The 12,780-nt window shown below is 42.1% G+C and overlaps 1 protein-coding gene across 2 annotated transcripts in view; it reads right to left on the reverse strand.

Moving 5' to 3' along the window:
• The window catches only part of ITGBL1 (integrin subunit beta like 1), a 157,903-nt gene extending 153,541 nt beyond the window's left edge, over positions 1 to 4,362 (reverse strand). For both annotated transcript variants that reach the window (XM_054808144.1, XM_054808134.1), the window contains exons 1-2: positions 4,164 to 4,362; positions 2,675 to 2,886 (exon numbers count right to left, since the gene is read on the reverse strand). In XM_054808144.1, the coding sequence (XP_054664119.1) occupies positions 2,675 to 2,886; positions 4,164 to 4,261 (310 nt within the window). In that variant the 5' untranslated portion in view covers positions 4,262 to 4,362. The remainder of the gene's footprint in view (positions 1 to 2,674; positions 2,887 to 4,163) is intronic.
• Between the last annotated feature and the right edge of the window lie 8,418 nt (positions 4,363 to 12,780).

Genomic DNA, 12,780 nt, shown 5'->3' on the forward strand with positions numbered 1-12,780 from the left:
AGAAAGGGAATCTGACCCAGAAAGTGCCTTGAAGATAATGAGCTGCATATTGAGCAACGAAGCATTTTGTTTAGCTTGGGACAGGAGAGGGAAGTGAAGGTATGTCTGAACTGACTGGCAGGGAAACACAGGTATCGTTGGTGCAAGTGACTCAAACGACTCTGCCTGTCCAACTCTGAATATGAACATCACTGGTGATTAGACATCAGTCACTTGAAAAAGGTATCATTCGGGCAGCTTGAAAAGTAGCTTGTTTGAAACAGCATTAATCTCAAATACCACGGCTCTCTAGAGGAATATGCGATTAGCGTCTGGAAGTTCTGCGTGTGGTATCACTCAGCAGTTATTGTTCTTGTACTCATCAGGAGAGACCAGCAATGAAGTAGGACAGTAAATACCAAGTTAAAAATAGGAAAAAGAAAAACAAAAAAGGAAACCAGAATAGAACTGCAGTAAGACATTTTGGCTATTCACCTAAAGGAAATACAATTTCATCATCAAGTTTAAAAATTTGCTCAAAAATGCAAAGAAAGGAAACTATGTCATACGTGGGAAATCAGCTTGGTGGCATAACACTAAGAAACATCAGAAGATGCGGTTTACTGAAGGGTCGCTGAGGGGGGAGCATGTTATTCATACAACATAAGGACCAGTCTCTTGCCAGTTATACTAGATCTGACCCTGACCATCTTTTCTATTCTCCCCTCCTCCCATATACACATGACTTAAAGTTAAGTGACTAAAAACGTAACGGGAGGGGGAAATGAAGAGGCTGAAAGCAGGAGTTTCACCGCCCAGATCCAGACCCCACTTCCCAGTCCCGAAGGAGTTACCCAGGGCCGCTCTCCTGCAGTGCCGGGCAGCCCTGGACTCCAACAAAGTCAGCTGGACTTTCAGCACTGTTGTCAAAAAAACAAACCAAACAAGCATAAACCCCAAGCCCTTCACAGCTGTTTCCCGCCCCGTGACTTTGTACTGAATTTTTTACTACTTTTTTTTCCAGAAGAGTGAATTTTAATTATTTGACATCTCAGTGGTAACATGGCTTCAATACTCCAGCTAGAAAAGGTGACAACTACAAAAAGTTGTTTTTTTGAAAAATATTTAATCACTTAACAGTCACATCTTTGAACTGCTGCATGAAGTGCTACACAAAAGCTCAAAAGCTAAATATTGTTAGAAATCGCTTGGTTTTGTTTATCCTGTCAGCACTCCTTTCCACCAAAGCACTGACAGAACTTGCAGCCACTGCTCATGACATTAACAGGAATATAATAGTTGAGCTTGCTGCAGAATATTAAAATTGGAGGAGCTTTCACTTTTACTTTATACAATTATTCCAGCAACAATAGCAAGTATACTGAAATCACACCACCGATCAAAAAATTCCCATTTGGGACAGCAAAGCACTGAACGGACCAGCAGACCCTCCATATTTCTTATGTAAATGGACTTAATGCTGCTGACTACAGAATCTATAGATCAGTTTCTCCACAAAATTCTAGACTCATAGGTGCCAAATACAAATATTTTTCTCATAATCCCATCCTTGATCTTTTCATGTTATTATTGGACTTCTTATTCTTAGCTACATTGTTGCTAAAATAAGTTGCTCTTTTTTTCCTACAAAATTTGCCAAACCCACTGCTGGAATGCATTTGTATTATCCTCTTACTAGGAGAATTCCTGTAACATTCCCATTGACCTAATTGCAGTTTTTGGCCTGAAAAGATGACACGTTTGTGTGAATCTGGTAAAGCTGTTGAAGCAGGGATACTAGAAATGAAGTACCCTTCTGGCCCCTTTCACCAAGCTCCAGGCTGAATCCCCTTAGGAATGTGATGGCATTTCTTCTCCCTGCTTTTTTCTAAAATCCTATTCTAAGCTGCTTAAAAAAAAAAAAAAAAGTCCGAAATCTGACTGAAATAGCCCAGAAACTTAAGTAAAGACAGCTGGAAAGATGAAAGAGTGATAATGTTTAGATGCAAACCAAGCAACATGTTCCAACAACTGGCAGGGACTAAATCCTCTCCCAGAAATGTATGTTATTTCATCTGTCATTAAAGAATACAGTGTCAGTGGGGAAATCTCGGAAGCCACAATACAATTACATTGTTTTAAGTCTCTATTTGGAAAGCATTATCATTACGTGGAGAAAAAACAGAGTTTTCGTATTTATACATCCTCAGTGTGGTACCTGTTACAGCAAATCTTTTTCCTCACAGCAGGAGATGACAAAAAAAAAAAAAAATTACCGGACAAAATTGATTGTTCAGAGATCGTTTAAAGCCTTAGTAGATACCACACATCATCATTAGGCAAGCAGTTCAAATGCACCAATATTATATGAAAAACGCAAGCAATATTGTGCCCTGTATTAGATTCAAAACATAGTTTGCAGAGCCCCCAAAGCAACTCCTGCTTCTGCCCCTGCCGCAGATGAAGCTCGCTCTGGGGGAAGTCCCATTTTATGGCAGAGACAGGGCCTTTGACTTGTGTCTTTTAATCTGGTGAAATCCTTGGATGTGCCCACAATCCCGTTTAGAGTCATGGTTCAGGGGTACATTTATAACCGTGTCTCTAATATATCAGTGTACTGTGTTCCCAACATATTTCCGGTTATAATATATACTCTTAATTTTCTAAGCTTCTCTCGCCGTAGCAGCTTCCTTACCTGCGCAGATCTTCCCGTCGTAGATCTCGCACACCCAGTCGTGGCACTCGCAGAGCGGACCGTAGTATTTGCCGGACTCGGTCACTTGGCAGATGCAGACTCCACACTCACATCTGCCCCTGTCACTGCACAGCTTTCCCCCCGGGACGCGGCACCTGAGCTCCGACTCAGTCCGGGAGAGGTGGCACGAAGAGGGACTACCCAAACCGCTCCTGTGGAGGACAGCAAAGAAAACAAGCTGCCAGGGGCTGCAGCTCAGAGCTGACGAGAGCTTGGTTCATGGGAAACCACCCTCCTGCCATGGCTCCAGCCATCCCCTAGAATACTGTTTTGAATACTTTAGTTATAGTTGTAAACTATTGCTTGCCTCAAATCACGCAATTTTCTTCTCTCGCATCAGAAACCTTATTTCTACCTGCAGGAATGCTTACACTGTATTTTAATTACCTTGTTAAACTGCATTAGGCTCACCTTCTTTTTCATTATGCATATCTGCTATATATGCATATACATGTATAGTTTGATTATCTATCATGAAACACTTTGATCCGAGTTACTCCAAAAGGTTTAGAAACATCTAAACATCAAGGCAGCATAACAGGAGTATATGATACCAAAAAGCAAACCTATGGTTGATTCTAATAAAATACATTTGCCAAAGTAATCCTTCTGGTTGTCAGATACATAGGATCCATGCTTTCATCGGAAAAGGAAACCGAAGTAATCACTGCTTTCCATGCAATAGTGTAGTTTGTGGCAGTGGTTTTAGTAAAGTCAGCAGAATCCAGATGCTAGATCTGAAGATTTGCAGCTCTGCCATGCAATCGTACCGTGCGCTGGAGCACACAGAGATCAGGACTTTCAGGACATACACATCATACATACATACAGGGAAAATCACACGTTGCCTCATCAGGAGCTTGACTGTAGGAAAACAGAACAAAGGACCGGCCAGGCCAAAAACAGGTGTGCGCAACGCTAGGGAATACTGAGGATTCAAGTTAGTAGTGCCTGCACTCCTCGGACACTAGGTTTTGCAGGCTCCAGAGCAAGGGAGCTGCTGGCCCTAGGAGCAGGCAGGTGCTGGCCCTGGCGAAGGGAAGAGCAAAGGGCAGCGTGCCTCGCTGTGCCGCTGCACCAAAGAGCAGGAACACGCAGGATTTTGTGGTTAGGTGCCTGCTCTGCGCAGGCAGCAGAATTTAGAGGTTTGGGTGTAAAGAGTCATCACTATCCAGCTCTTCCCCCTTCACTGCAATAAAGGTCTGCATCTCGGGCATGAAATACATCATTGCCAATAACCCCTGCAGTTTGCACACCACCTATTTAGGTTCCCAGTGACCCAGAGCAGTTCCCTCAGTGCCACTTTTAAGCAGGCAGAAGAAGAGCTCGCAAACCACTCCACCGCTCCCTCCTCAACCCCATCCTCCACACTCCTGACACCTCATAAATCAGTCACAACCCCCCGGGGAGGCTTCAGAGCCGCACTTACCGCAGGGCCGGGGGGCTGGCCGGCGGCGCAGGGTGACCGGCTGGCAGCGAGGTGACCAGCAGCAGCACCACCAGCCCCGGCAGCCCCTGGGCGTACATGGTGCAAGCTGCGCTACGCCGCACCTGGAGCACTCCCACAGACGGACGGACGGACAGACGGCCGGACAGACCTGCTGGGCGTGTGGAGAGCTGTGAGCTGGACAAGCCCAGCTCCAGGGCTGCTCCCCCCGTGCTGCAGTGGCTCTGATTAGCTGCCTGGGAGCGGGATTTGGGCAGCGCTCTAGGAGGGAGGCTGGTGCCAAACCCCAAAGTTTACAGTCTAGGCAGGGAAGTAATTAGAAACAGTTGCAAAGCCAGATGGTTTATTTTGATGTTTTAAAAGTGGCCCGTTCACAGATGTGAACGAACTGTCTCATTCTCAAAGTGCAGGCACCATAAATATTTGAGGTATGTGTATCCTCCTGTCCTTTGATGGATGGCTGCTTGGGATAATCTGTGTAACCCGGTGGGGGAAACGTGCACGGCGGCGGAGACAGGACCAGTGCTCCCCAGCTGCAGCATCCCTGCCTGGCTGCTGGAGCACCTCTCTCCCACCTGCCTCCCCAGGTCCCTCCCTCCCCTCCTTTCCCCAAAGTTACCCGCTCCCGGCATCGCACTGTGCAACGCCACGGGCTGCCAACCTACACCAGCCTGAGTGACTGCAAATTAAAAAATATTATTAGTTAGCTGTTTCCTAATGCCTCATTAAAACACACAGTACAATACTTCATCAGAGCAGTGGGAGATTTTGGAAGTGCTTTAAAACTAAGCTAAAATGAGGGATAGTCTTTCTAAGTGAATAAAATTTGGCAGGAATGGCCACGTGCATTTCTTTATTCTAAGGAAAAGTTGCAACACTTTTTTGATCCCTCTGGTTCCTGGGAAATTGCTGATTGCCTGATACCTCCCTGGGATGGAAACCACTTAAAGAAACAAACTTCCATCACAAAAGATGGTAGGATACAGGGTGTCCCAGTCTACACACACACATGCATGCATTTTTAAAGCAGGCAGCTGACAGAAATTTTCACTGGTTCCAGAACCTGTATTGGAGATTAAAGTTCTCAGTAGCTTTCTCAAAATGAATAACTCTTTGTTTTGTTTTCATATTAAATATCTGGTATACCACAGATTATACTGTTCTGGAAAACATTTTAAGATTTGGTTAAAAATCCTGTGACTCAGATGCTGCCTTTCCTAAAAGTGTAATTAGGTGTCTTACATTTTACATAGTGAACACAAGGCTACAATTCACAGGATTCCTGCTAACATAACTAGGTCTGCTAGTGATCTTCCGGAAAAAAAAAAAAAAAAATGCATCAAGCATTTCACTTTGCTCTGCTGGTTTTATAGATAACAAAAGAACTTCTAAAGTCCAATTTGGGGCCTGTAAAATCCAGTGTTTAGTCAAGTACCCATTCAGTTAAAGTATAAACTTTCATTGAAACATGAAAGAAGACATTGGACAAAATCTGTTCTAGCATATGTGTAAATATACATAGAATCATAGAATGATTTGGGTTGGAAGGGACCTTAAAGATCATCTAGTTCCAACCCCCCTGCCATGGGCAGGGACACCCTCCACTAGACCACGTTGCCCAAAGCCCCATCCAACCTGGCCTTGAACACTGCCAGAGAAGAGGCATCCACAGCTTCTCTGGGCAACCTGTTCCAGTGCCTCACCACCCTCACAGTAAAGAATTTCCTTCTAACATCTAATCTAAATCGACCCTCCTTCAGCTTAAACCCATTACCCCTTTGTCCTGTCACTACACTCCCTGATAAACAGTCCCTCACCAGCTTTCCTGTAGGCCCCTTCAGGTACTGGAAGGCCGCAATTAGATCTCCCCGGAGCCTTCTTTTCTCCAGGCTGAACAACCCCAACTCTCTCAGCCTGTCCTCATAGGAGAGGTGCTCCAGCCCTCTGATCAGCTTCGTGGCCCTCCTCTGGACTCACTCCAGCAGCTCCATGTCTCTCCTGTACTGGGGCCCCCAGAGCTGGACGCAGTACTCCAGGTGGGGTCTCACCAGAGCAGAGTAGAGGGGCAGAATCACCTCCCTCGACCTGCTGGTCACACCTCTGTTGATGCAGCCCAGGACACGGTTGGCTTTCTGGGCTGCAAGCGCACACTGCTGGCTCATGTTGAGGTTCTCATCAATCAACACCCCCCAGTCCTTCTCCTCAGGACTGCTCTCAATCCATTCCTTGCCCAGCCTATAGCTGTGATTGGGATTGCCCCCACCCATGTGCAGGACCTTGCACTTGGCCTTGTTGAACTTCCTGCGGTTCACACAGGCCCACCTCTCCATCCTGTCAAGGTCCCTCTGGATGGCATCCCTTCCCTCCAGCGTGTCGACCACACCACACAGCTTGGTGTCGTCGGCAAACTTGCTGAGGGTGCACTCGATCCCACTGTCCATGTCACCAACAAAGATGTTACACAGTGCTGGTCCCAGTACTGACCCCTGAGGAATGCCACTCATCACTGGTCTCCACTTGGACATCAAGCCGTTATTTCTTGAAGATATACAGGTCAAAACCAAACATGATTCCAATGGAAATTGGAACACAAGATATTAAACACAAGATTTTTAACACAAGATTTTTGTCTTACTTTAATGGGTTATCTTTGTGAAGTATGAAGTATAAAACTTTGCTCTCTACTTGTAGTGTACTATATTCTATATGATACATAATTTTGCCCTAAAACATGAGCAAGTAGAATTAAGATGTAAAAAAATCTGAAAGCTGCATATATAGCTGTTGTATATTGTATACTAATTTTTAAAGTTTTGCTGCCCTTTACAGTGTATTTCATATTGCAAATATGTTACAGAATTTTTTCATGCAATGCAGCTGGTAAAAATCCTGTATTAAGAATGATCTGTTGGCTTCGGTCTTGCAAATGTTTACAGTTGTGCTAACCTCATGCATTTGACTTTGATGGAACTAGTGAAAAGGTAAAGAATATTGGCAGGCTTTTATTTCTGACAGTCCTTGAACTTTGAAGTCCATGCTTAATGCAGCACTATGTGTTCTATCTGTGTGACAGTTTTTCCAATTTATTTGTAGTGCTAGAATAAAAAAAATTAAACCCCCTAAGAGTCAAAAAGGGAGCACTTTTAACAACAATACGATTGTCAGAAATTGCACTGCCAGAAGTCTGGAGTTAGAGGAGAATAAATAGAAAGCTTTGCATTTTAAACAACAGTAATTCCCTTTTGGCACTAAATTTATCTTTAATCCACAAACTGAAATGTTGCCATCTGTTCATCTTCCTCCTTTTGCCCTGTGCAGACTGGTGCTAATAGGTATTCACAAGACCTTCAAGCAGCCTGCACACTATAACTTCAAAGGTACGAGGAGAAGACATCCATCATGATACGCTGACCTTATCACTCTCTTATTTTTTATTTATTTACATCCGTCAAAGTTTTAAGTAATACACACCTTTCGGCTGAGGACCTTTTGAATTTGGAGAAGGTGCAATTACACAGTCCAAGGGTGCAGTATTTAAAACGTGCACCTAGAGTTTAAGTTTAATAATTGCTTTCACGTGCACGTGCCTCAAATATCTCAGTGGTCCATTACTGGATTTTAACCTTTGCTCAGATTTATTATTTAATCATTTAAGCCTAGAATGTTTTTATGCATATATGTATATATGCACACTAGATGGGTATATATTTGGGAGCTAAGTGGCTCCCAAACAGCCTGTAAATTCAATTTTTAAGGAGTTGGTCTCTTTCTAAATGAGAACCTGACACACCATCTTCAGGACTGCTCATGTCCTTTTAGCCACTCCTGTACATAATCTTAAGGAGCTTTGTTCTCTGCTGGATAACATACACCTACACAAAGTAGGGCGCTCGTGAAATGGTACTTTTCCTACATATTGGAGTTTCAGGCTAAGGCTTCAGACCTGTAGGTGCTTGGCAGATGTACACCTTACACACTGTAATGTCACCAGCTGCAGAGTAAAGGTGGAGAAGAGAAAGTCAACACAAAGCTGAAGAGGTAGAGGAGGAGCTGGAACATACTGCTAATACGAAACAGCCTTTTGAAAAGTAGGCAATAGGTTTAAATAATACTTGTCAGACAAGAAGTGACTTCAAATAAAGACAGGGAATCAAGAAAATAAGTGCTGCTACACACACCTACACTTGAACCTCAGTTTAAGTATATTGCTATTATTGTTCTTATTAGAAGTCTGCAGGATTTGGTATGGTCAGAGATTGGCATGAGCCTTTCTCCTGCAATTTTATTTACCAGAGAGGAACCAGTAGTGTAATTTCCTATCCAAAGTGGTGATGGCTCTTTTGTGGTTTCATAGCCTTCTGAACCGTGAAGAAGTGTGATGTAACATTATGTATGAAAACGAAGTTGTAAGCCCCAGGTAGACTAGGTAATTCATAAGGAGTGATTTTTTAATATTTTTTTAAAGGCAAGCAATATCTTAACTTTGCCAGAATTGTTTTTGTAGTAAAGCAAATTAGAATAATATTAAAATGTAAGGAAAAAAACAAATCAGAAGAAAAAGCTGATTTGATACAGAAGAAAATTACTCTAAGAGTGGTCTAACACTGGAACAGATTGCCCAGAGAGGTTGTGGAGTCTCCACCCTTGGAAATATTCAAAAGCTGGCTGGAGAGGGTTCTGGGTAACAGGCTCTAGGCAACTCTGCTCTGAGCAGGCGGGTTGGACTAGTCAATCTCCAGAGATCCCTTCCAACCTCAAATACTCTGTAATTCTATGACTCTGATGACATACTGTGCTACTGAAAAAGATTTGATTTGGTGTGTGGAGGCAGATGGACTCTGCCTACTCCTTTATTACAGCCTCTTAGTGGCCAGCTTCATTTTGTTGTCACTTTAACAAAGCCATTAGGTTTGCAAAGCACATTCCATGCTATTTTTAAGGGTTTTTTTTTAACAAAACAAAGCAAAATGCACATCCAGTGAACAGTCTACGCTTAAAAAATAAGTGGAGACCACCAAAACTTGTCAAATAATCCTCCTGGGTTTCCATGGAAGCCATTTTAGTAACACCATGGGTTTATATCAGTGGAGACATTGAAGAGGCATTCACTTACACAGCAATTTTCTAAAATTAACCAGAAGTTGAAAATCCAACATATCATACAAGTTATTATTTCTCCATAAAAGATGAAATAAGGAGAGTTGGAAGCTTCCAGTGATTCTTCATCATTTCTGTCAAGGTCATACAATCACTACCTGAGACGGCTGTAAAGACCTACGACAAACCACTTTAACACCTATGGACCAAAATACTTGCTGGAGTTAACTAAAACCTGTCTAAATTACACAGTTCAGAAATGCATGCAGCTGTTGAGAGCCATTGCTGTGCTATCCGATGGCATTCTTGGACGGGAGCAAGAGACAGAGTACACAAGAGCTGTGCAGAAAAGAAAATCTTGTGTTCATTTTGCTGACATGACATGGAATCTGGGACAGCTGATGATATCACACAGGGAATAGAAATAGCTTTTGGAGTTATAGGATCAAGGTTAGAACAAGATTAAAGCTGAGCTGGCCTGAATGTAGCTGGCCTGAATAGTAGTGAATATAAGCTACCCAAACAGTTCATAGGCCAACATTAATCAAGATGTTATTGTGTTATACTCTAGTGTAAAACCTTAGCTTACTCTTTGAGGTCCCAGTTGAAACTTTAAATAGTAGGTAGGTTTTTTGTTTGTTTAATGCTTACTAGTTAATTCCCCCAAACAGCAATAATACCCTGCTTTTACAGAGGCCTTAAGGCAGCATGGGATTTTTAAGATGAGCTTGCAAGAGAGCTCAGAATGCCAGCAATAATAGTATGTTGTAAAAAAATGAACTATTGCATTCTTAACCATTTAGCACTTATTTCAGAAAGTAAGTCAAGGTTTGGCATAATCCAAGCTCACAGTATTGTTGAAGAGGACAAGAAAGAAAATAAATGTCATTTTCCAATATAAATTCTCATTCCACGATCAAACTGTGTCTTACTTCTCAAAGGGACAATATTCTTTGTTGCTGGGAATCTTGACAAATCTATAATACTGGCAAATACAATAAAAATAACGAATGTTTATGATTTTTGTATTTTTGAACTATTTACCTGTATGAGTTATAATGAAAGATCATTCTCATCTTTTTGACCAAAGAGCTGTTTCTAGGGATAGTGAATTAAAAAAATACATACCACTGACTTCTTAGAGGCGAAAACTGCAGTAACTCAGGTTTAGTTCCTGAGTTGAACAGAAACACACCAGACTCTCCAGGCAGCAGCAACCATCTTCTATGGTTTCAGCGCTTGGGTCCTGCAGTGGGTCCTCCTGCTTGTTATTAAACCAAAAACGAAGGACAGACAAAAATTAAGAAAAAGGAGGGGCAGGGGGGAACACCATTATCGCCCCTTTTCTGAGTACTCGGTACTTTTCGAAAGCAAACCAAATACATACATAGTTAGTTGTAGACTTAGGACCCTCCTTAAGGTTTGATATTTTGAAAACCATACTCCATGTCCTTTATTCAGGTTCGTCAGTGTTGACACCACTCACAGGCACTCTTGAATGGCAGTTTTCTAATCCACCTTGATCAAAATTATTCATGAACTCATCTTCTCTTGTAGTCCTTAGTCTGATGCCGCCCCACGACCGTTTCTGTTACGGTTCTACGGTTCAGAGCCAGAGCACCTCTCAGCCTGAGCCACACAGAGCAGATGGATGGAAGAGAGCCAGGCTGCTGGGCTGGTCTGAATCACCCGGAGCCCTTGCAAGACCAGGGTGCTGCTCAGCGTGGGCAGAGCTGGGCTTCAGACTAAGGGAGAACTTTGTGGTAACCGCCGTTAAGATGACTAAGGACTTTGGATGCTCTGGGACTAGACGGCAACAAAGCAGAAATAGAGCAGATTTTGCCTTGTATCCTATGCCTAAATGACTAAATCTTCCTTTGGGTCCGAAGTTTAATTCTGAATTTCTAAATGACATTTTGTGACCTTTTTTAAAAGCTCAAGCATCATTTCAAAATGAATATTTCATGAATTCTTTTACTCATTATGGAATATCAGAAATCTGATCAAGCAGTGCATTGTTTCCTGAGTGGTAAATCAAATTCCAACAATGGCATTTCCAATAAGCTGAGCTCCTTGGGATGTTTTTAAAATTTGTTTACCTTACTCTTCAGCTCCTTAAATACTTATGGAAAGTAAGGACAAGACAGCTACAAATAAAGCTCAAATACATTCAGAACCAAAAGCCCATAATTTCACTATTTCTAATGTGGCTTTACCTCTTTTCAACCACAGTAGGATAATTAAAATACACATATTGCTGTGGAAACGTGTATTTATATGATGTCAGCAAAAGGAAGAGTAGCAATTGGATTTTATAAGATGGAACACAAGTTGGGGACCTGCTAGTGCTTTTCCTTCTTAACTCTTGCTCTTCCTCACTGCAAATGAGGAAGATGAGGATGTTCATTACTTGCCTGCTTTGGCGCAGCATAGAAACACTTCATTCTAAATTTTATCCTTTTAATTGCTTGAGTTAACTGCATCTCAGGAAAAAAAACCAACAAAAAATAACAAACAAACCAAACAAACCAGGGTTTGAGAGCTATCAAAATTCTGCAACAAAACACGCATAACTAAGTAGATGGTCTGTATTATCTTCTTTTCTTCAGGACCTACTGAGTCAGCAGGTCTAGGAAACTTGGGTTTGTTAATTACCTTTTATCCAGGAAGATCTTACTGTGTTTGCAGATCATGTTACAGAAAGTAAAGTGATAGGTAAGGTTGTGAATTCTCCCCTTGAATTCTCAGTATCAGTCTTCTGGAATTTTCCAAAATTTCCTTTTCAATGGAAGTTTCCTATGGCCAGTTTCAACCGTGTGTTGAACTTTGAAGAATGAATAAGGAAATTCCTTTATCTGTTCTAGATTTATAGAGATGAGAGGTTAATTTTTACTACGACATTATCTTTCCTTTTGACCTATTTTGCAGTAGCCCAAAGTAACATCTTAAGATTAACTGCCAAATTCAGTCCTTATCTATGTGTTTGTGGCTTGCTCTTTAGGTCAATGGGAATTTTCGAAACCAGAATAATCCCAAACTTCAGCCCTAAATATTAAACATCAGCATGGACTTTAAATGACTGATAGACTCCTTGCAAAATTATAACAGCAATTTTATAAATATCTGTTTTCCACTTTATCCTCCATACATGATACATGCCACTCAAGTTCTAAATTGTTCATAATTGCTTTTCACATGACAGATGTGAAAGTCAATGTGTTGTGAAATAGCAAAGCAAAGGCTTTTTCTTGCAAATAGCAGACCTTCACTGTCTGCACAATTCTTTAAATGGAAGACACTAATATTTTTCCTTTGCACACAGGCAGGTATACCAAGGCATCAAGGGATAAACACTTCTTCCAGCATTAGCATCATCTGATGCAAGTCGTGCTCACGGACAGGCTGTCCAAGAGAATCCAAACTTCTCCTGAAAGTGTGGATCCCTGTTGGTGGCCTGCAGTTCATAGGGGCTCAGCATGGGCAGGTAGGGCAAAATTTCATA

This window comes from Grus americana, chromosome 1 (assembly GCF_028858705.1).
Source record: "Grus americana isolate bGruAme1 chromosome 1, bGruAme1.mat, whole genome shotgun sequence".
NCBI classification, from domain to species: domain Eukaryota; kingdom Metazoa; phylum Chordata; class Aves; order Gruiformes; family Gruidae; genus Grus; species Grus americana.